Source organism: Lygodium microphyllum, chromosome 14 (genome assembly GCF_053477565.2).
Source record: "Lygodium microphyllum isolate KBCC chromosome 14, Lygodium_microphyllum_v1.1.10, whole genome shotgun sequence".
Lineage (NCBI taxonomy): Eukaryota > Viridiplantae > Streptophyta > Polypodiopsida > Schizaeales > Lygodiaceae > Lygodium > Lygodium microphyllum.
In genome coordinates, this window is record NC_141148.1 from 20918498 (window position 1) to 20943632 (window position 25135).

The 25135-nt window shown below is 42.3% G+C and overlaps 1 protein-coding gene across 1 annotated transcript in view; it reads left to right on the plus strand.

The window, feature by feature from the left end:
* CYP97B3 (cytochrome P450, family 97, subfamily B, polypeptide 3) overlaps positions 1-25135 on the plus strand; it is a 68446-nt gene that overhangs the window by 18984 nt on the left and 24327 nt on the right. The window contains exons 3-4 of the mRNA XM_087692515.1: positions 10869-10976; positions 21994-22078. Of these exons, the coding sequence (XP_087548641.1) occupies positions 10869-10976; positions 21994-22078 (193 nt within the window). The remainder of the gene's footprint in view (positions 1-10868; positions 10977-21993; positions 22079-25135) is intronic.

The window sequence follows — 25135 nt, forward strand, 5'->3', positions numbered from 1 at the left end:
GCTGCCTTCTTAGGCGTGTAGACCTGCGTACCCAATGATTTCCATTCTCAGGAATCGGATCTACATCTGGAGGCATGTTATTTTCAGCATTTATTGGCTGCTGTAAGCCATTTTCAGCATGCTGTTCATGCTGTACAGCACCTTCATTTTCATTTCCAGCACCTGCATTTTCATAATCAGCAAGTCTATCTTGCTGTCCATGACCTCCCTGTGCTTCTATTTGCTGTCCATCATCATCTGGCTCAAAGATAACCGGCTGATCATCAGTTTCAGCCTGTGGTATAGCACCATGAGGCTCATCATTTGAAGTAATAGGTGGCTGCGAATTCTGAAATTTGACCTTTTTCATGTCTTCATCAGAGGCTAAAGTACTTTTCAGCAACTTTGCCTCATTAAGCACAACATTACGGCTGCGAACAGTTTTCTTGGACTGAGGTAGCCACACTCTATAGCCAAATTCACCCTCATCACCATAGCCCATGAAAATGCCTTTGGTGGATTTCGGGTCAAGTTTATTCCTCAGCTCATTTCTAACATGCACAAAAGCATCACAGCCAAATATTTATAAATGGTCATATGAGGCCGGTTTGCCAGACCAAACCTCCTCAGGGATGCCATTATTTAAGGACCTGTTTGGAGAGCGGTTGCAAATGTGAACCGCGGTTTTAAGTGCCTCTCCCCAAAATTCACGAGGGAGATTAGCAGTGGACAGCATGCACCGCACTCTCTCACATAGAGTCCTATTGTATCTTTCAGCCACACCATTTGAAGAAGGGCTGTAAGGGGCTGTAAGCTCCCTCTTGATCCCATGCAAGTCACAAAAAGACTTAAATTCATTAGACGTGAACTCACCCCCATTATCAGTTCTCAAGCATTTCAACTTTCTACCTGTCTGAGTGGTCACGAATGCATGGAAAGTTTTAAAAACAGCAAACACTTCACTTTTCTTTTTCAACAAATAAACCCAAATCTTCCTGGAACAATCATCAATAAAAGAGGCAAAGTATGCAGCACCACCCAACGATTTCAAAGGCATGCTACATACATCAGAATGCACTAAGTCCAATACATTTGACTTATGGGAGACACCAGAGTAAAAGGAATTTTTCATTTGCTTTCCAAATTGACAGTCATTACAAAAATCAAGTTTAGAGCCTTTTCCATCAACCCTCTCAAAGAGGTAAGGACATCAAGTCCTTTCTGGCTCATATGGCCTAATCTCTTATGCCATAACTCCAAATGACAGCCAATTTCAGCAACTGCAAGAAACTGGCCATTTAAAGCTTTACAGTGCAGACAGTACAAAGTGCCCTTCTTGGTTCCTTTAGCAATCAGCATGGAACCCCTTTTTAATTGCCACAAACCACCACCAAACAGTGTGGTGTAACCATGCAAGTCAAGCTGTCCAACAGATAGTAAACTCTTCTTGATGCCAGGCACATATCTGGCATCTTTCAACACAAGTTCTTGCCCATTATCCAAAGACAAGTGTATGGTGCCAATCCCATCAATGCTGCAAGCATGATTATTCCAAGGTAAACCTTGCCATAACAGCCTGCATCAAAAGTAGCAAAGCACTCCAAGCATGGAGTTACATGGAAAGAGGCTCCAGAGTCTACAATCCAAGTGTGAGTGACACCATCATCAACTGACAAAAGTGCATCAATCACATCAGCATTGGTGATCTGCATATCCTACATGTGACATACAAGGGCATCATAATCCACTGCACATAATACATCAGCCTCTGCATCTGAGAGCTCCTCTATGACAACACTGGAGGCCACATTGGCCTTTTCTTTGCCTTTGCCTGCCTCAGATGCATCTGTCTTTTCCTCTTTCTTCTTTTTGTCTCCTGCATTCTTCTTTCTCTCTTGTTCCTTCTTGTAATACCTGCAATCAGGCTTCTTGTGGCCCTTCCGACCACACTGATAGCATGTAACATCACTCTTTTCTTTTCCTTTGCTCTTGCTCTTGCTTCTCTGTCCAGCATTTGCATTTTTCTTTTCAGCCCTGCCTCTAACATTATAAGCTGAGTTGCTGCCTTCTCCACTAGACTTACGTCTAATTTCTTCATTCAAAATCGAACCCCTCACACCATCATATGTGAGATTGGGGTTATTACTGAGAGAAACAACCAAAGTCTCCCAAGAGTCAGGCAATGTCATGATCAAAAAGATCGCCCTCAACTTATCATCAAAATCCAAACTTGCATTCTTGAGCTGATTTAAAATGCCAGTAAAAGCACTCAAGTGCTCAGTTGCAGGCTTGGACTCATCCAGCCGCATATTCACCAACTTGCGCATTAAATGCACCTGATTAACAGGTGTGGTGATCTCATAGGTAGTTTTCAACTTCTCCCATATTGCATGACCAGTGTCTAAACCCTTAGTGTCTGTCAAAATGTTATCAGTGAGACCCATCTTTATATAAGCCACAACCCTTTTATTGACTTTGGCCCAATCTGCCTCAGACATTTGTGCGGGTTTATCCATTTGCAAAGCATCCTCACAATCCTTTAAGAACAGTATGCCTTGCATACGATCTTTCCAAAGATCAAAGCCCTGACCATCAAATCGCTTGATTTCCATCAAACTTTTAATGTCAGAACTGGAAGAAGTTGCAGCCATTTTTATCACAAGTACAAGTGTAAATGCACTGAACTGCAAGAGCACAAGCTAAATCAGCAAATACACTGCTGTTCTTGCATAACCAGCAATAATCCTCTGCTGTTTTTACATAAACCAGCCACTGCACAGGCAAATAATGTAGAAATTTATCAAATTCTGTACACAATCCCAAATTTCCAGGTCCAAAAGTGCGCAAATGTCAGCCAAACTGACTCAGCTGAGCAAAATTACATCAGTACATGAAAAGCCCCAATTTTTCTTGGTCCAATGCCAAGAAATTTTACTCGGATGAGCAAAATTTCAACAAATTTGGAAAAATCCCCAAATTAATTGAGGTCAATGTGCACAATGTCTGCAATTTCTGACACAGATGTCACTGTTAAGCATAAACAACATCAAATCTGGGAAAAGCCCCAAATTTCCAGGTTCAAATTTGCCCAAATTTGAGAACTGTGCTTGCACGCGCGAACTCCTGTCAGTAGCAAAGGGGCTGCTTGCAGTAAACCTTAGTAAAATTTAAAAAATTTATGGAAGAAAAACGTGTCGAATCTGCAGCCGTTGACCCTGCGCTGCCCGTCAGATGCCACGCAGCCTTGCGCGAGCTGTCGCCTGCAGTCGCCGCCCTCGCCCGGTCATCGCCTGCTTTCGTGAGCTGTCGCTTGCAGCCGCCTGGTCATCGCTTGCACTCGCCTGGTCAGAAAGTGACGAATGAACCCTGTCGCCTGCTGCAGAAACTGTCGCCTGCACTCCTGTGAGCTGTCACTGGTCAGACACGACCTGTGTGAGCCCGTTGGTCAGACACGACCACTCCTGTGAGTTGCCAGGTCAAAAACGACTTGTGTATTTCGCGCGAGCGAACACTGAAGATGTATCGCACGGACTCCAAGGAGCGCGAGCACCTTAACCTCAGCTCTGATACCAGTTGTTGGAGCGCGCGGGTAGCGGAAGCGTGAAGATTTGCAGCAGAGGAAGTGAGCAGGTGAGTGAGAGTGAGAGTAAGAATGACGAATCGATTTTGGGTGTACCAACAATGTGTTGGTACACAAAGAATAAAATGTATTTATACTTAGGGCCCGTAAGGGTGCATTCACATGTACAACATAATACACGTGTAAAATACACGGAGATGAATAAAGGACCTTTACATCCCAACATGTCCTCCGTGAACAGGGTGTGGGCAACAAGCTGAAAACATGTGAAATTTGCAAAAAAGAGATTAAGGTTGAATGGAGAGCAGCATACTTATTTATAGAAAGTTTGGGTCCTCCCAAGTGGGTTTGTGCTTATGGGATACAGATACTCTCTAGGAATGCCTTTCTTTTTAAATAAACAAGGTTTCTTCCTTAATTAAGCATGTTTTGGGGCTGTTTAAGTGAAGCTAATATATTTTTAGCTTAACATGGGTGGTAGTAGGATTAGGAGGAGTTGATAGCCATGTGATGATGAATTGGAGATAGATTGGGATAACTTGCAAAATAAGGGATGCAAGGGACCTAGTGCACTCTATTTATAGATGAGGAACTAATAAAAAATAGGGGATTTGCCTATGGGACTTGAAACACACTGAGTGAAGTTGAGTTTTGGGGTTATATAATGAGCTAATGAAGGTTTAATGTGTAATGCACCTTTTTAAGCTTATTGCCCCCTCTCAAGCCCAAGATTGAAACTACAAAGGCATTGGAAGTTAAATTCACCCAGTGTGTACCTTGAGACATCCCACCCCAAAGCAGCTAGGGCATTGGTGAATGGGTGCACATCGGCCGTATAAGAATCTACCAAAACTACAAAGGTGATGGCTATCTTACCTTAGAAATCCAAAGTGCCACGAGAGAGGCCAAGGCATTGGATAAAGGGTGCTCGTTGGCTGCCTAGTGGCCTACTAGGACTTGCAATTTGCAAAGGCAATGTTTAATCACTTCAACTTTTGGTTTGTTTGTTTGTTTGCTTTTTTTTCATTCATTCATTCGTTTGTTTGTTTGTGTTAAAAAGAGTAATATTATCTATGGGGGAAAGAGGGATGGTTGGCTCACAAATCAAAATTCACAAAGTAGAGATCATGTACAAAGTCATGTGTAAGGGTGTCAATGATGAAGGAATAGTAAAGCAAGATATGGTGGTATGGTAGTGATGGAACTAGCAGTGGAAATAGCTCAAGATCCGGTGCGAGCATGGTGCTCAAGGGTGCTTTGCACAATGAAATGCAAAGAGTATTGCTACATGATAAGAATGCGCTTGCGGCAAAGGTGTCACTTGGACAATGTCCCTTGTGTAGAAGTTGTTCACTTGCCTAAGCAGCCTTGTACAAAGATGATAATCATGCAATGCAAAAGGTAGGTACAATGAGGGAGGTTGATGTCGACTACAATACCGAAACTTGTAAATACCAAGGAGAGGTAGAAACCCCTCATTAAGTATGGATGTTGATGTCAAAGGCTGACTTGATGTCAAAGTTTGTGTGGTGCCAAGAACCAAGAAAAAATGATATAGTCTGATAATGAAGGTAGACCTAACACCTTGTAGTTGAAAGAGCCAAAGGATAGTTAGCCATTTGGTATGCATGGTTCACTCATCTGGAAAGCCTTCCGCTAGATCCGTGCTGAACATAAAAGCAAGGAGGGGAGCCAAAATGTCCACTGCATAAATGAAGTGCTCACCCTATATACTTGTGTGATCCATCGATCATCCATGCTCGAGATGAACTATCACTCTCCTCATCATATCATGTGTGAAGTAGGTGGATGTGGTGGGGTGAGGCTTCGGCAGGTGAGAAAGCGGCGGCTGGTGTGGTACATTATATAGTCCCTTTGCATAAGGGTGTCATGTCTCTGGGTCATTGATGGGTGTGGGGCAGCATGGCTCTTGCAGTCTGTGCCATGTTATGGCTACATCTTTGCTCATGAATCTATGGTATAGATCCCAATGCCATGTCTCCTCATATGCCCACCGCTTACGGCGAGTTAGGGTCCTCATTTGCTTATAGGCTGCCCTCTTTGTAACAAACCCTAGTTCTCTTTGGATTTGGAGGTGTCTGCATGGCTCTTTGCACTTGTCATCATACCATTTGTTTTGGGGTATGGTCCTAGGTCTTGTGAGTGTGCTAGTGTGGGAAGTGCTAGAGGGTGGGCGAGTGTAGCATGGAGGTGAGCATACCTAGGGAGGCAGTATGCTTGAATTGTGTAAGCCCATCATAGGCATGATGGTTGTATATGTTAGTTAGCTCGTTCGTAAAGTAGAAAGTGGTGGGCTTGGTGCGAACAAGAATTGGCACTTGTGGTTGTGGGGAGGCGGATATGGTGAGGTAGGTATGATTTGATCTATTCAGGCAAGGGGGTGTCTCAATGGAACCTAGTACATAATCCTTCATGTTGGAGCTAGTGGGCTGGGATTTCAGCTAGTCAGTTTTTGGATCTAGGCCACTTTTTTTTCGCGTTGTAGATAAGGAGATGGTGCCGCAACCCTAGCTGTCTCAATGGAACCTAGTACATAATCCTTCATGTTGGAGCTAGTGGGCTGGGATTTCAGCTAGTCAGTTTTTGGATCTAGGCCACTTTTTTTTCGCGTTGTAGATAAGGAGATGGTGCCGCAACCCTAGCTCTAGTAGGTATTGGCCATAATGAATACTAGCTTCCCTAGTATTGTTTGATACCCGATTTATGTCTATCTCCTCTACATCCATCACTTGTAGCCGCCTTGAATTCTCAAAATCATATGTGTTACACAGTTTGCTTTGTGTCCTTGCGTTAATGTCTCCTACTAAGAGAATCTCTTCCAGTCTGGAGTAGTGTATGATCTCGTCTGAGAGGTCTGTGAAAAGGAATCCTCCTCCTCCTCCATCTCCCTATCTCTCGTGTTGTTGGGACTTTCCTGTAGCATATCTTGACCCCTGTGGGAGAAAGTAGAAGAGGACAGTGTATAGCATCCAGTCGCAAGAGATCTCCATTCCGATCCACATGTATTACATGTCAGGGTCTCGTGGCATGATGGATACTCTATCCTGGAGCTCTTGTCTAATTAACACCGCTACTTCTCTGAATCCTTGGGTAGTACCCTCATGTCCTATGTAACTCCCGTGTTTGGACTCCTAAGCATATCCCTGTACTCTAGGTAGTCCCCTCTTAGGACTCTGATATGTCTGTGGCAAAGGATTAGCTCATGGTTCTCCATCACCTCTTCCATGCTCCTTGGGTGTGTCCATAGCGAGTAGTTACAATTTCATATTGTCATCCTTATTGCTAAGGTGTGTCTCATAGGCTATGTTTCTATTCAACTACTTTGCTATCAATGATGACTCAACCATCTCTATACACTGTCTTCTTTCCCTCTTTCTTGGCTTTGACTATTTTGGGCATACCTGCATGCCTATGCTTTACCTGCATCTTGGTAAGTGTTAAGAGTGTAGTGAATGTGAATCGTATGGACAAGACTGAAAGACAATGAACACGAGAGAAAGGGAGAGAGAAAACAGATAGAACCTTCTCTCCCTTGCGTTCTTCCTTTGTCTCCTCCTTCTCTCTGAGTTTACTTTCCTCTCTCTATTGCCCACTCTTCACACTTTTGACATGGAAACACTATCTTTTAGGGGATGATTTCACAGTGCAGACCGACCATTAGACATTGCACTATTTCTTGACTCAGACTAAGTTGTTTGAGAAGCACATAAGATGGGCCAACTTCTTATCTACGTTTCATTTTCAAATTATGCACATAGATGGAGAAAAGGATGTGGTGGTTGATGCATTGTCATGTAAGCCTTAGATTTTGGTTGTCATTATGGTATATCACACTAATTTGGATACCAATAAGTTCCCCCCCCACCCTCCAAAAAAACCCCTTGATGAAGGGTAAAATGTGGAGGAATAAAGATGATAAGGATGAAGAGGAAGGGGAGAAGGATTGAAAGGAAGGAGACAACATAGTGAGGGCAAGGGAGAGCTCTCTTCGTAATGGATGTTATATTTATAAAGTACTAAACAACAAAAGAGTTACAAAAGTCATGGCAAAGACGCAGAGGAAATTGCCATATGCCAGGGAAGTAAGTCCTCCCGAGGTAGTAAGTCAGAGTGCCGAATGAGGTCTATTTGCCAATGCAAGAGACCTTTAAGCCTCGCAATATGTCCCTGAACATTAGAGGCTGAATAAAAAAGAAAAGCATTCCGAATGGTCCAATTGTGCCAGCAGCCCCAGTATCTAAGAAAGTGAAACAAGATCTTCATATGCGACTGTGCCGGTGTCGGGTATTTGGGCCGTACAAAAACCCAATCAAAAGGGCTTAGCGAGAAACCAACCACTGCTCGCCAAACCGCTGACAAGAGTGACCAGATTTTCTTAGCGAGAGGGCAATAAATAAATCGATGACGGGCCGATTCCACACTGGTGGTGCAAAAGAAACAATTGCCGTTGGAGATTCGACGCTTGGAAAGGGCTGAAGCAAAAGGAAGACCACCAATCATCACCCTCCAAAGAAAGACCTTGCATTCGAAAGGTGTCTTGTTCAACCAGCCCTCCATCACAGCTGCCTTCCACCATGACTGAGATTTACGCAATCCCCATACAGTATTAGCTTTAGTAACCAGCCATTGATGATCTTTAATCAGAAGATGATACACCTGGTGAGCTGAGGCCTTTTCCAAATTCAACCGACCTGCAAGGTCCCAGTCCTGCCAGGGACGATCCAAAGCAAGGGCAGGAAAGGGTTGTCTACTCTGAAGCACCAGCAAAAGCTGTTCCCATAAATCACGGTATCCACGAGGGATCCTGAAAAGCCTCTGGGCTGTACGAAACGATATCAACACATTGCGATTGGCAAGGGTGGCATCTGCAACTGAAGTCAAGCCCAAACGTGCCATGCGGTTAAATTTTGGTCTGAGCTCATGTTTGCCTTCCCAAGAAAGTAATCACGAGGTTGCCAACAATTCCAGTTGAAAAGAGTTAGTATCTAAGCGGTCCTCCGTTGGATGCCACCGAGCCTTCTGGAGAACCAATTTCCAGGAACATACCAAATGAGCAAGCAGGGATGAAGAAGGACTAGAAAACTGAGAGTTTGCATTCAGAACATGCCACCAGGAGCTCCGAATTGGGGTATTACCATGCACAAGCCCGTGATCCTCAAGAAAATAACGGGCTATAAAGACCCACGGGTGATGATCCAAGCACATGGCACGAAAAAGAGACCAACGAAGTGCTAGCATATGAGTTTTGGCATCCAAAATAGCCCCACCACCCATGTGTTTGGGGGTACATGCATGCGACCAAGAAATCCATGAAATGCCTGCATGCAAGGAGTCCTTCTTCCATGACATGAAACGAATGTACTGAGTAAGAGGATTCAATGTAGTAGTACTCCAAGGCAGCAATGGCAAGAAATATGTGATCATTGGCAACATAATTGTCTGAGCCACTTTGAAGCGAACATGGAAGGGCCAAGCCTGCGACTTCCAATACAGAAACTTAGCTGCCAGTTTCTGTGAAATCCACTCTAGTAGTTGCTTTGGGCGAACATCAACACCCAAAGGGTACCCAAGATGCCTGACAATGGAACCACGGGGAACAACCATTCCCTACTAGTCCAATGAAGGGAGGGCTCTCTCTCTCTCTCTCTCTCTCATGCTCGATACTAGCCACCATGTTGTACTCTAAATGTGCCCTTCCCTTCCCTTTCTTTTACTTACCATACTTCCAACATGCAATGTCTTACCTTTTTTTAACTACTAGCTTGGTTGCATCTTCACATTGCTCCCTTTTTTTGATATGTTTTCCACACTAAGCACAAAAGTTGGGATTTTAATGTTGCGACAAAGCTTCTCGTTCATTCTTCTTCAAGGTGACTTCTTGTTTCAAGAAAAGCTTCTTCAACATGCTTCATCCACATTAGCTTCTACTACAAAGTTGTAGCTTCCTCAAGAAACTTATTTCACACTAGCGTCCTTTACAGTAGCTTTTTCCTTGATAAGCTGGCCTTTTAATAAATTTGCTAGCTTCTATTTTTAAAGATAGGAACACTTGGATTACAGCTTTGGTTGAAAGAGAGCAATTGTAATTTGATTTGGTGCACCCTTCCCCCTGGTAGTTGTTGGCATGGGAGGCTTGCAAAAGTTGTGGTTAATGAACTGGTTTTAATAGTGGGTGTTAAACTTGGGGAGGCTGGAATTCGTGCATTTTGCTTTATTTTCCAACTTGTAATGTTGGCCTATCAAAGGCTTTGGGCTAAAAGCTGGAAGTCAGCTCATAGCCCTTGAAACTTGCTTCTCTAAAAAGCAAGGGTGAAATGCTTTTGACATAAAAAAATGAGCTCATTTTTTGCCACAGGACTAAGATGCTTCTGTTCATAGGTGTCCCCAAGCCCCTACATTTTTGGTTTGAAGAAGTTTTACAAGTATTTATAACTTAAATAAACTAGGTAAAGTGGGCAATTCATAAATGCATGTGCTAAGAGAAACCCATCTATAATTGAGCTAAAGTCAAATTTGAACCCAGGCTCGGGTTTGACTGCCTAGATGCAAATTACAGTACTGAATCTGAAAGTTATCCATTTCTATGTGAATGCACTCTTGCATATGGGTGTATGTGTGGGTTTTATGAGGATGTTAAATGCATCAAATAAGAGTTATCTTTGGGTGTTGTTCTTTCTCATTTATCAAACTCTATTTTGAGCCTTTGTATTCTTAAGCACACGTGAACGTATGCATCTTCTATTTTAGAAACATGATATCAGATTAGCTCACATGGCTCCTCTTCTTTCTCCCTCACATGTCTTACCTTGCTCTTTAGTCTGCTTGTTCAGAGGGGGCTTTGATGTTTTTTAAATCTGTCATGCATCTGCATTGGATGCCCAGTCAGTGTCATCTTGATCATTTATTAAGATGTATCATCTAATGCAATCCCACATGATGAACAATACCAGAATACCAGTAGGTGGAAGAATGTCTCCGAGCTCACAAAACATTGCCAATCTACTTCTCTAAGGGGGTAATGATCAGGATTGAGTAAAAGTTACAGAGAAATCAGCAGTGTTAACAATCAGGATTGTGTAAAGCTGATAAATTGATAATTGAACCAGTAGCCTCTGCTAAGTCTAAAAGCTTGCATGAAAATTGTCATTGGCACAAAGTTATTATAATTAATGACCCCATTTCCTTGGCACAAGTTATTATAACTATGCTTTTGTCATCTTATTGGGAAAAGCTGTGTATATTTGTATGTACTGTATGTTGTTTTAAGTTAATGAATGGTTTTCTGCAGCATGGACCCGTTTATAAGCTTGCTTTTGGGCCAAAAGCTTTTGTGGTTGTTTCAGACCCTATTGTGGCCCGTCACATTCTTCGAGAGAACGCATTTGGTTATGACAAGGTACCTTAGCACAGTTTTTTATTTCTCTAAAATGAGGTTTTTTGTCAAATCATGACCGTTTTCTTAGAGTATCCTTCTTCAGTTTAAAAGGTACCGATAGCAAGTTTGTTTCACCATGCATTTTTCATCTTCCTCCATACTGGTTGCCATTGTAGGAAGAAGAGGAATGTATGTGTGTTTTATGTGTGGTAGATGTCCCTTTGTAGTGCACACCTTGGCAGTGGCAATGAAAATATTGCACATGTGCATGGGGGACAAGGAAGCTGCAGGAGAAATGCCATTTATAGCTCATTTTTCTCTGCAAGGGCTTTGCCTTTAATTACTGTGCTACTTCAGAGGTGGTTATAAGCTGGCTGGTGACGCTGTATTTGGAAACTGTAGTGCACCTTTGAGGTGGTAGCACTGTCCTTGAAAAAGTAGACTCTTTTTTGGCGACAGAAAGAGTAAAGAGTTTGATAGAAATTTTCCTAGACCATAGATACATGATTGGTCAAAGTTTTGGATATTTAAAATGGACCTAAATAGTTGTTTTAATTGTAAATAAGTGGGATTCAATGATATGGCCGACTTTATAATCATTTTAAAGGATTGCCCTACATTATAATTTATTTCAAGAGTTTAAGGCTATTTAAAGTAACTCTCGGCCCTCAACGGGGATGCATAACATCAATATCAAGCCTTCTCTTGTTCTTAGCATGGTCTAATCTAGAGGGATTTAGATATTCTCTTGGCAAGTCATTGGCGAGATTACGAGTGGGGCACAGTGCGAGCATGGGCGAGTGGTTTAAGGAGTGTGATAGTGTTTGTGACTCGGTAGACTTTGTTGAACTAAAAAGGCATTACAAATCGATTAGCTCTTTAAAACGGCCCCAAAACATGTAAATTGCCAAAGGTTTAATTAAAGTGTGCATGGTCCTAGAGAGTTTCTGTGTTCCATAAGAAAAACCCTAATTTGGGAGGATCCTTCCACATTCATAAATAGATAAGCTGCCCACCATCCAATCTATCCTTGTCTTGCAGGTTTCGGCCATGAGCCCTCTTCTACTAGTTGTCTAGCCCTTATAGACCGCTACTACATGGTCTAGAGCTGTCATCTAGCCTCCCACTGCTGCCGCTTCATCTTGGATATGTCTCTTGTTTCTTGGTTCAGCAAGAAGCAAACTACAATTGCTACTTCGAGTTGTGAGGCTAAGTATAGAGGAATGTTCACAGTGATAGTGGAGGGTGTCTGGCGTTGTAAACTGCTTCCAGATTCCCATGTACCCTAGATAGCTCCAGCACTTACCTATACTAATAGCCAGAGGGCTTTGGCCATTGCATAGGACCCAGTGTCCCATGCCTACACAGAGCATATAGAAGTTCATTACCATTATGTTCATGAGTGGATATAAATAGACAGGCTGCCTACCATTCAACCTATCCTTGTCTTGCAGGTTTCGTCCATCAGCCCTCTTCAGCCCCTACAAGCCGCTACTATGTGGTCTATAACTGTCGCCCAAACTCCCGTTGCTGCTAGTGATCGGGCTTCCTTCCATGTTGTATCTTCCCTTTGCATTACATGGTCATTATCTTTCTTGTATGTTCTGTAGTTGTGGCTCAGTGTTCTGATACTATATGGTGGGCAAGGATAGGCTGAATGGTGGGCAGCCCTCTTCCAATATCTGTCCAGGCCCTATAGACTGCTACTATGTGGTCTATAGGTGTCGCCCAACCTTTTACTGTTGCTACCGATCATCTTCAGACGGATACATTGCTGCATTTACTAGTTCCTGCCCCTGAGACTGCTGCGTTCGAGTTTCTAGCTTGTTGCCCTTCCATTTTCAGTATCAATCTGATTTGCCTTTGTATCTACAACAAGTCGTTTTGTGTTTTTAACACTTTTTTTCATCAGTCTTTGCTCCGATTGGTGCTTATTGCACTCAGGATCTGTCTTCGGTGGACGACACACATCGCCACCTCTCTTAGCCCACTCCCACGAGAGCGCTGGCTGTTGAACAGCTCTACCCTTGAGCATTCTGTACATTCTCATTCATTTACAACATTGATTCATTCACTTTATAGTTCTCTTTCTTCTCTATTTGTGTTTGTTTTTTTTGCTTTTGTGTTTAGGGTTTACAGTTATTGCGTTACTGTGTGAGTTATTGTGTTTTAGCCATGTTCGTACATTCTATGTTTTTTGTGTGCAAACCCTAGTATATCTTCACATGGTATTAGAGTCGATGCTCTTCTAAAGAGTATCCACAATGGCTATGGTGGAGAGCTTCGTTTTGTGCGAGATACACGAACAATATGTAATTGACTCACCATGGCTCAATTGACTCCATCTTCGAATCCTGTGATGCTTTCTCAAGCTACTCCAATGGAGGCCATGAGGAGGATTATGTGCCTACGATGCCTTGTATTTACTTCGCAAACACTTGTATATTGCAAGTGGTGGACACCCATCACTATCACTTTATTTTTTATTTTTTAGTTACTATTGAGTAAGGGAAGGCTGGTCACACATTGTGATTGTTGGAGTTCCCATATATGGTGTCTCTCTCTCTTGCTCTCTTGCTGTCTTGCTCTATCCTCCATAGCTCTTGCTTCCACTTGTGTGCTTTCACTCGGGCCTTACCTTTCAATTGGTATCAGAGCCAATCATTTGAGGAGCTTCTTCATCCTTTACTTGAGCCTAGATTTAAAGCTTTAGCTTAAGGTTTCATAGCAGTCACTATTTCTTCCTCCTAAGAAATGCATCGAGTCTTTTCTTTCTCCAGCTTGTTTCAGCTTGCTCTCGGCTTGACGAGGAGCCTCCCAGGGCTTAGCTAAGCCTTGTTGAGTGCTTATTGAGTTGAGGAGCAGCCATTCTATCCATTTTGAGTGGATATAGAGCACGTTGTAGAAGTCATGAACAACTGTGGTAGCTTAATAGCATTGTCATATATTGGCCATAACTTTTGCATACAATAGCGGATTGAAGTGCTCTGTAGTTAGAAACGAAGAACGCAATGAGAGCTATAAATTTGAGTACTCACAAAGTTAATTTTGCGTAGTTTTTTTTGTTTTTGTTTCACATAGAATAGAATAGTTCTGGTTTAGATAACAAATAGTAAATTCCATAATGCATGTTTGATGCTTGGGGGATGCTATTTTGGTACCTATATGGTATGGTTATGCATTGGGATGCTATTTAGAATGGTATAACTTAATTAGCTTAATTTTATAGAGGTTTATTGTTGTCATAATAGTAAACATACAACAGTGAATTTCATACTTTGAATGCCTATTGTGTCTATATGGTATTTCGAGTATGCTACATGTCTATGGTGATGCGTACCATTGATGTATGAATCCGGATATGGTTATGACATGCTTTGGCACTTGGATTTGAGCTATGTTTGATGTGCTTGGGCTTTGATCAATTGCTTTGAGCTTTTGTGCTTACTCACTTATGGATATTGAAACTTCATTTGACACTTATCCTCTCGGATGTATTTGTGATGTGCTTGTGCTTCTTGGATACTTTGATGTATATGTCTTGAGCTTTGCTTGCTCACTTTGCATTCTGGATTCACCTCCAGTGGGAGACGCTTGTACTTACTTGGTAGAGCTTGGTTCTTTGAGATAGTGGGACTCTTGGTTCATGTGTGTGCTCTCTTGTATGCTATTGGACGTATTTATCCCCGCTTGTGGACTGATTTGATTCCGTATGCTTTGGACATTGGTACTTACCTCTATCAATAATTTGTCAATGATGTATATGCTTATGGGATATATGGTTTACTGACAATTTGAGTTTGTGACAATCTTTGGTACAAGTGGTCTATGCTTAGTTACTGCTAGTTGCATTCTTTGTATCTTGGGTGCAATTTAGATATATGTGGTTGGGACCTTGCTTTCTTGGCTATTTGCCTATAGTTGGATTGACATATACTACTGTCTTTAGTTTAGCAGTGCTGTAATAACAGTTTTCAACATTTTCTTAGAGAGCAAACATTGTAGTTTGGTAGTCTATTGCTTGGACAACTCTATACTTTGGGATTTCCTTTTATTTTGCCTTTGTTTTGGTTGAGTTTTGGGGACTGATTTACATAATTTACAACAACCCATTCTTTTGGATTTTACATTGGTATATTGTTATTATTGCTAGTTCTTCGAATGATAATGCTATTTTTACTATTGAAAAGCTTGATGACACAAACTTCACCTATTGGAAGAAGCAGATATGGCAGGTATCGGTTCAAAAGAAGTAGGCTAGGCCTTTGAAAAGCAAGAGTGTAGAGCCCGAAGGCATTGGTTAGGATACTTGGGATGAGTTATGTAAATCCACTATTATATTGTGATTGTCAAAACAGGTTTATTTCAATGTTGTGGCACTTCAAAATAATGCTTAGCAGTTATAGGAGAAGATATGTAATCTTTATGATAAGCAAAGTCTTGCTTCACAGATGTATTGATTGAAACAGCTTATGGACCTTCGTATAAAGGAAGGGACTAGTGTGTCTGCGTATTTGAATGAGTTTTACTTTCAAATAGTTGACTTCGCAGATGTATTGGTTGAAACAGCCCATGGACCTTCATATAAAGGAAGGGACTAGTGTGTCTGCGTATTTGAATGAGTTTTACTTGATTTTCAACTAGTTGACTTCGCAGAGCATTGAGTTTAAGGATAATCTTTCTCCCTTGTTCTTGCTTGTGACACTTGAGTTATGGGACACTTTCCATATTGCCATGTGTGCTAATATGCCTAACGATGGTTTGAAACTCTAGGATGTTGAGGGTGTCTTACTTATAGAGGAGACCAAGAGAAAGAATGTACATGTAAACCGTACGTCTCATGCATTGATTGCTATAGGCAGGCTGTAGACATGATGGTAAGAACAATAGTGACCGTTATGGTAGAGACTCACAAAGGTCTTAGTCTCGCGGGCAGTCTCGTAGTAAGTCCCATGGTCGTAAGGCCTCTCTTACATGTCATTATTATGGGAAGCAGGGTAATACTTAGAGGTAGTGCCATAAGGTGTGCGATGATAAGCGCAAGGAGAAAGGCAAGGACAAAGTGTAGAATAACTCTGATGATCGTAGCATTATTTCTAGTAAGTTTATTGTAAAAATTGAGGAGATAAATGCCTTGTAGCTTGAGTGTGATGATGTTTACATCTTGGTGGTTTCTTCTTTTGATGCTAGTCAGTTGATTGATGCCTTGTTTACTTTTTCTCAATGTTGTTTGCTTGATTCAAGAGATTTTTTCCATGTTACCCCGCATAAGGATTGGTTTCATTCCTATGGTAGCATGATAGGTCCTATGAGACTAGGAAATGACTTGGCATTGGTGATGTTAGATTGTAGTTTGCTTTAGGCAACACTTTTGTTTTGCATAATGTATACCATGTTCAGGCTTTGACCAAAAGCCTGCTCTCTATTGGATGGTTGGATGATGCAAGGTGTCATGTATCTTTTGGTGATTCCATGTGGAAGATTAGCTGTGGAAATCTTGTCTTTGCTTGAGGTGCCAAGGTTGGTAGCTTCTATCCCTTGCTTGTATTTGGATCTATTAACCATGTTTTGGCTCTGATTGACATACCACATGTATCTTTATGGCATCATCCCATTGGGCATGCCTTTAAAAGGAATGAAAATAATTTTTCGTTTGTAGTATCTTTCACCCCTTAACTACAAATGCTTTGATTCATGTGATCGTTGTCTTTATGGCAGGCAAACATGCAATTCTTATAAGAAGTTTAGCATAGTATGGGTGAGCCTCAGACTCTTGTTCATTCTGATGTATATGGTCCCATGCTCTATTAATCACTAGGTGGCTCAAAGTACTTTGTGACATATTGACTTTGATGAGGTTATCTCTCCTGTGGTCAAGATGACTACCCTACGCTTAGTACTGGCTTTGGTTGCATATTTGGATTTAGACCTTTATCAGATGGATATAAAGACAACTTTCTTATATGGGGATCTGCATGATGAGATTTATATGCAATAGCCTAAGGGCTCTAAGGGAAAGGGGAGGGAACGTCTAGTATGTGAGTTGAGAAAGAGCCTACACTTGCAAGTGCACTATTCTTTGTCCTCTTGTCCTGTTGTACAGTCACATCCTCACAAAGATCCTTGGCACTTCTTATCTAAGAAGAATAGGCTTTGTATATTTTGCAGAAAACTAGGCCATGTAGATGACAATTGTTGCCATGGGTCTAAGACCCAAAATTGCCTCATCCCTAGTGAAGGGTCTTATACACACACCAACGCTGAATCCAATCCCCATTCCTCAACCTACCTTAGTCCCTTTGGATAGTGGTAGTTCCACTCCAGGAGAGTCTTTTCTAGGGAGGTAGTGCAATTTTTCCACCCCTTGGTATTTGTATTCATTAGTGGCTGGCCAGTGGTGCGGTGGATCGTGGACCTTTCCCTCAGTCAGTGCCTTGTAGCATCTCTGATTGGTTTGTTCATTACCTTCCTCTACTGCTAGTGGTTCTTCTACCACCTTACTACAACACCTTCCATATTTCTTCACCTTTTCCCTCCTCATCGATACCCTTGAGTGGTTGGGATAGCTTGTTTGTTTTGTGATGTATTGGATCTAACCATTCCTTTTCATTCTCCCCTTGGGACATAGTTACTTGATAGGTCGCAAATCATATCTTCTCCAAAAAAAAAAAAGGAAAAAAGTTCAATGTGGTTCAATTTGCCTTTGCAGGTTTTGGTAGGCCATTGGGCAATTGGCAAGCACCCTTTGTCCAATATCTTGCTCTCTCTAGTTGGGCTCTCTTGGTAAGATAACCATTGCCTCTATAGTCTTGTTAGGCCATTGGGTAGTTGCCATGTATCCTTTGTGTGATGCCCTAGTTGCTTTGGGATGGGATGCCTTGGGGTAAAAATGGGATAGAGGTTTTCTTCCACTCTCTTCTTGGTTCTAGTTTTGGGCCTAGGGGTGTTGAGCTAAAAATGCATTACAAACTGATTAGCTCTTTAAAACAACCCCAAAGTATGTAAATTACTAAATTTTTTATTAAATTGTGTGTGGTACTAGAGAGTTTTTGTATCCTGTAAGCAAAACCTTTGATTTGGGAGGATCCTTCCATATCTATAAATAGACAGGCTGCCCATCATTCAGCCTATCCTTGTCTTTTGGTCATCAGCCCTCTTTCACTAGCTGTCCAGTCTCTAGTGACTGCTGCTATGTGCTCTACAAGAGTTGCATCGATGATCAGTTGCCATCCTTTAGGTGGTTACATTGCTGTATTTATCTACATCATATCGTTTTGTGTTTTCAACACCTTTCTTCATTAGCTTTTGCTTTGATTGGTGGTTATTGCACTTAGGATCCATCTCTGGTGGATGACACACATTGACACCTCCTTCAACTTGCTCCCACAGGAGCCATCGGCTATTGGATAGCTCTGCCCTTGAGCATTCTATACATTCTCTTGTTCATTGATTCATTCACTTCGAAGTTCTCTTTCTTCCTTGTTTTGTGTTTGTGTTTTTGCGTTTTGCGTTTTGCGTTTAGGGTTTGCATTCATTGCGCTACTATTGAGTTATCGTGTTTCAGTTGTGTTTGTACATTTTGTGTTTTCTTTGTGCAAATCCTAGCATATCTTCATAGGCTTTTGTACATTCTTAAGAAGAAAGATCTTGTTTCAACAAGTGATTTAAATTCTTATTTTTTGTGAGGAATGACTATTTTGGTACTTGTCTATTTGATAAGTTTACTTTGCACCTTTTTCCAAAGCAATAGATGGGCTATTTTGGCAAGGTTTCAAGCTTTGGCTGCCAAGCTTAAATAGGTTTTGGAAAGGGTTTCAAAGAGGTCTGTCACACTGAATAATGAATCACATTGTAGAAGTTCTCATTGTTGCAATATCAAATCTATTTGATATTCTTTCTTTCCATGACGATAGGCCACAAATGGATTTGGAGAAAGATAGTGTGCCACAATGGTTTCTCCTTTTAGTAGATGATTCTTAGCACATTGATGGTGTTGTGGCCTTTGTGATAGTTGAGCCCATAGAAGTGCCTCTCATAGTTGAGGAAAAACCTCTTCTTTTACAGGGTGCTTTGTTAGAAATATGACCAGATGGCCTCTCTCATCCTTGTTGCATGTGTCAGAGTGCAACGTTGCGAAAGTGGATGCATGGACTGATCATGAGAGCAGAATGTAGAGAGAGAGAGAGAGAGAGAGAGAGAGAGAGAGAGAGAGAGAGAGAGAGAGAGAGAGAGAGAGAGAAGACATAAAAGATGAGAGCAGAGTGTAGAGAGGAGAGAGAGAGAGAAAGAGATAGATAGAATGCATAAAAGATGAATGCTGAGAATTGAATAGATTGGTGCAGAAATGTACAGCAGGCTGTGCATGTATGCACTCAGCCAATCACAAAGGTGTTTGATCATGAAGGGTAGGAACCAATAAATAGGTGGAAAGGGTAGAGAGAAAAACTGCAGGTTGGCCCAAAAAGCTGGCTGACTAGGGCAGGTTTGCATGAACTGCCATGTGGTAGTCCCGACCTGGCTGGCTGATTGCCCCAAACTTGCTTGTCTGCCTGCAATCCCACACTGCCCAGATTCTGCCTGCCTGCTTGCTTGTTGTGGCCAGATCTGCTCGGAACTGGCTGCCCATCCTGCTGGGAACCGCCTGCTACCCTGCCTACCCTCCCATCTAGGAGGTGATTGCTAAAGCCTAGTCTTAGATCTTGGATGCGGTATAGTGCTTAGGGATGTGGAGTGCTGATATAGAAAGGCTGGAGGAAGTGCTTTGGTGAAGAGATCTGCCAAGTTGTCTTTTGTCTTGCAATACTCCATAGTGACAATACCATCCAAGATCTTCTCCTGAATGAAATGGTACTACATCTTGATGTGTTTTATCTATCTGTGAAACACTAGGTTCAGCGCAATGGCTATATGCAAATCCCATTGTAGCATAAAAGAGTGGTAGTATGGCTTTGAGTACAACCAAGCTCTCCCAACACCTTCAAAGCCACATGGCCTCACATGTGATAGATGATGCCGCTTGGTACTAAAGCCTTTGTAGAAGGTAGGGCCACCTTTGTCTGTTGCTTCTTGTTGCTATAAGAGATAGCACCTCCACCAAGGAGAAACTAGTAACTTGTTGTCAATCTTTGAAGATCAACATCACTAGCCTAATTGAAATCGGTCCATCCGTACAAGTCCAAGCTAGTGTCTCCTATAGAATATGCTGAGACTGGGATTTCCCTTAAGAAATGAAAGAATCCTCAAAGCAACTTGCCAATGAGTTTTCTTGGGCTCACTCACAAATCTTGCAAGCAAACCTATCCAAGGTCAAAGGTCAAGCCAAGCGTTTAGTAGCCAAACCAAGGATCCAAATGAGTCGCTGGTAGTTGGAAGCATTGACAATTGACAAATTGGCATAGGCTTGAGACCTTCCAGTTGGGATCCATAAGAGTAAAGATGGGATGGCATTTGGTCATCTCAAAGGTAGTCAAAACCTTCTACACATACCACTCCTCAACAATGATCCTCCTTTCAGTTTGCCATCTCTCATGACTTGAGAAGAAATGTGGAAGCCCCATGTTGGTCATCTCAAACTTCTCATTTAAGGCATGATTTGTTTGCTCAACCATTTGTACACGGTCATTTGTAAGTATGAGGCCATTCATGTGTAGCACAAACACCATGTGCATACCAATTGAGGTGTGGACATACGAATTTGGATCAGAGGTTGACTCCCAACACCTCAACCTCTCCCGAGCAAGGTATCTATCGTTCTGTTCCCAATATCTTCCATGGGAAGATCAATGCAATGGGAGGCTCATGGGATCCACACAATGGACAGGAACTCAGCCTCTAGCAAGTCCCGTTCTTCGACAATTAGAGGCGTTATTAGTGACTACTTGCACCATGTAGGCCACACTAATCCATATGGCACAAGTAGAAGATGAGTTGGTGAGGTAGATGAAGTAGAAGAGGTAGATATTTAAGATTGAAATAGAATCTAGATGAGGCATTGAGGTAGATGAATCATGAATGAAAAGATAGGACTTATAAGAGGATGAAGAGAGAGAATCTAGATCTTACATTATAAAAATTGAAACAGAGAATAAACTAGAAGCTAACTTTTGATTCTTACCTCAATAATTGCTTGCCTTATGTGTTTTTCTATAAAGGCCCTTGTTCTTCTTCCCCTTTGCCTTGCATCCATGGTTGTAAGAAGAATGTGCCGAGGGGAGAGAAACAAGAATGTTGGTGATGCCTCATTTCTTCCTATTGCTGCATCCATCAAAAAGTATGGAGCAATCATACTTAATCCGTCCGACACACATGAGCTTAAAAGACTTGTTGATTCTCTCCCTCTCCTCATGAGGCTTTTTGGTTTGCATGTTGTTTTAGGTGATCACGTACCGCCCCTCACATGGACCACATGCCGCAATTGCTTTAACCATCTTTCCATTGATCTACTCAAATCAAATGAATTGGGAGATTGCACTCATGATAGTGTGCACAATCTCTGTCAACAGAAAAAGTCACATATTGTCTTCTTTTAGTAGGCAAGGTTTGCTTCCTGCAAACAGATCTCTAGTGGTTCTGGAAATATTGGTGCCGCTGAGAAATGATGTGTCCTTTCTTACCCACTCCTTAGGGTCTACTAGACGAGCGCTTGAATCTATTGGGATATGTATGAGAGTGCTATAAATATGGCCAATCATCTAAGGACCATGTGCAGCTTCATCTTTGAAGGCAAAATTCGTGGAAAGAATTAAGGTTCATATAAAGCTATCTATTTGAGTGTCAATGGTTTACATTTGATTGTAGATAGGAGTACGTTAGTTGTGTGCATTGCTGAAGGTTTGAAAAGGTTACTTGCAAACATAATCCTATCAACTGTGATCTATATACTATGCTAGATTTTTTATCTATAGTTTATGGTAAGGACAGGTTTGTAACATCTCAATGAACTCAAGTGTCTATAATTTTGAGCTTAACAGTGTGTTTATCTGTATTGATGGTTCTTCATTATGGAAAGTTTTTATTCTCTTCGAGCATCTCTTTTTAGGGAGTTCTTGCGGATATTTTGGAACCAATTATGGGGAAAGGCTTGATTCCAGCAGACTTGGATACATGGAGGGTTAGAAGGCGGGGTAAGAATTTGCTCTTCTTTCCAGCTGTCTTTTGTCTTGCTAGCTCTCTTGATTTATATTAAATACTTGAATTGCAAGATCTTTGGGATTTTGTGTTGTTAAATGGTTTGAAGGATATGCATTTGTATAGTGTAGTGGTTTGTATATTCTTGACATTGCTGGAGGAGGAGGCTCAAATGTTGGACAAGAAGGCCCAAACTTGGTCAGGAGGAGTAGGAGGGAGTTGTCAATGCCATGGGGAAGGCCAGGGGACAAGATTTGAGTTAAGGGAGGGCAAGCAGAGCAGGGAACAATAGCGCAAAATGTGCCGAAAATTTGCGGGTTGTTCCCTGGGCTCTCTTCTTGGCTGTGCCCCTCCACAAGGGTGTTGCCCTTGGTCATCCCTTGGTCAAGGGGCAAGTGGGGAAGGCTCCTGGGACTTCAGATGGGCACTCCCATTGCTGCTCTAGGGGAAAGAAGAGCTCGTATCTGCTATGTGTTTATGGTAGCTTGCCTGGGAGGGGAGAGAAAGGGGTTGAAGCAAAAAGTAGCTGAGTTTTTGCCCTCCTCTAACCCCTGATACTCCAAACTTGGCTTGGAACCCCGGTCATGTTTCTGGTCTTCATATCTATGCTTTCAAATCGGCCATTCTCAGTTGCACGGAGTCCGATTTACAGTCGTTGGGCTGGCAGGGTCAGGTTGTTCCCCGTGGTTCCATTGTCAGGCATCTTGGGTACCCTTTGGGTGTTGATGTTCGGCCAAAACAACTTCTCGACTGGATTTCACAGAAATTGGCAGCTAAGTTTCTGTATTGGAGGTCGCAGGCGTCTCAAAGTGGCTCAGACCATTCTGTTGCCGATGCTCACATATTTCTTGCCATTGCTGCCTTGGACTACTACTACTTTGACTGTGCTCACTCGGCACATTCGTTTCATGTTATGGAAGAAGGATTCCTTGCAGCCAGGCATTTCATGGATTTCTTGGTTGCATACATGTACCCCTAAACGCATGGGTGGTGGGGCTATTTTGGATGCTTAAACTCATATGCTGGCACTTCGTTGTCTCTTTTTCGTGCCATGTGCGTGGATCAGCACACGTGGGTCCTTATAGCCCGTTATTTTCTTGAGGATCACGGGCTTCTGCATGGTAATACACAAATTTGAAGCTCTTGGTGGCATGTTCTTAATGCAGACTCGCGGTTTTCTACTCCTTCCTCATCCCTGCTTGTTCATTTGGTCTGCTCCTGGAAATTGGTTCTCCAGAAGGCGCATTGGCATCCAGCGGAGGACCGCTTACATGCTAACTCTTTTCAACTGGAATTGTTGGCAGTTTCGCGACTACTTTCTTGGGAAGGCAAACATGACCTCAGACCAAAATTTAACCGGATGGCACGTTTGGGCTTGACTTAAGTTGCAGATGTCACCCTTGCCAGTCGCAACGTCTTCATATCCTTTCGAATAGCCAGGAGGCTTTTCAGAATCCCTCGCGGATACCGTGATCTATGGGAACAGCTTTTGTCAGTGCTCCAGAGTAGGCAACCCTTTCCTGCCCTTGCTTTGGATTGTCCTTGGCAGGACTGGGACCTTGCGGGTCAGTTGAATTTGGGAAAGGCCTCAGCTAACCAGGTGTATCATCTTCTGATTAAAGATCATCAATGGCTGGTTACTAAAGCTAATACTGTATGGGGATTGCGGAAATCTCAGTCATGGTGGAAGACAACTGTGATGGAGGGCTGGTTGAACAAGACACCTTTCAAATGCAAGGTCTTTCTTTGGAGGGTGATGATTGGTGGCCTTCCGCTTGCTTTAGCCCTTTCTAAGCGTCGAATCTCTAACGGCCATTGTTTCTTCTGCATCACTACTGTGGACTTGGCCCGTCATCGATTTATTTCGTGCCCTCTCGCTAAGAATATGTGGTCGCTCTTGTCAGCAGTTTGGCGCGCAGTGGTTGGCTTCTTGCTAAGCCCTTTGGATTGGGTTTTTATACGACCAAAATACCCCACACCGGCACAACCGCATATGAAGATCTTGTTTCATTTTCTTAGATACTGGGGATGCTGGCACAATTGGACCACTCGGAATGCCTTTCTTTGTGATTTAGCCTCTAATGTCCCGGCACATATTGTGAGGCTTATAGGTCTCTTGCATTGGCAGATAGATCTCATTCGGCACTCGGGCTTACTCCCTCGGGAGGACTTGCTTCCCTGACATATGGCAATTTCCTCTGCGGCTTTGCCCTGACTTTTGTAACTGTAGTTTAGTACTGGAGCCTTTACACATGATGGCTTAGTGTCATCATGTATCTTGTAAAAAAAAAGGAGAGTTCTATACCACGTGAGTCTTTTTATCTCTTGCCCAATTGCTAAATAGATGTAGGATTTCATTTCTTGAGTATGGACCTTAGTGACATTTCCTTAATTCCTATTTGGTTTCCATTTAGAGCCCCAAAAAGGCTAGGTGCCACATATTCTAGGCGCCACCCTAGATAGTTCGGTGCCTATAAATAGGGCAGGGATTTTTGTCTCATCTCCTCCAATAGATCTTGTCACACATTCTTCCATCATTCTCCTCTTCTTCCTTCCACTACTGTCCACACCTTGATACCATAGTCTCAAGTGATGGTCATTTTTGGACTTGGGGATTGTGGGGCTTTCTGTTCCACATCCCATTCCATGTGACTATATAGTCACAAGTAACAACAATTGCTCTCCGTCCCTTGTCCGCCATCCCCATCCTGTTTTGCATCACTTGTGACTATGCTTGATACGGAGAACATCTTAGTTTGTGGAAGACCTGCATGTGATGTCTATTGTTGGTGCCCTGTTCATTAGGTTGTGTTTTTAGGGTAGTCATCTTAGAGCTCAGCTCCATTGTATCAACATGATTTAGTGTTCACCATTCTTCATTCATTGTCTTCTTGAGTGTTTGTTGTAAACTATGTGTTTCTCCCTACAAACCCTACCATCTCTTGACATGGTATTAGTGCATACCATCCCATGTTGTGATATTTGGATGTAGGATGTTTGGATCAGCCAAGATGGACTACTAGATCAAGCAGTTTATTTTGTATAGATGCAAG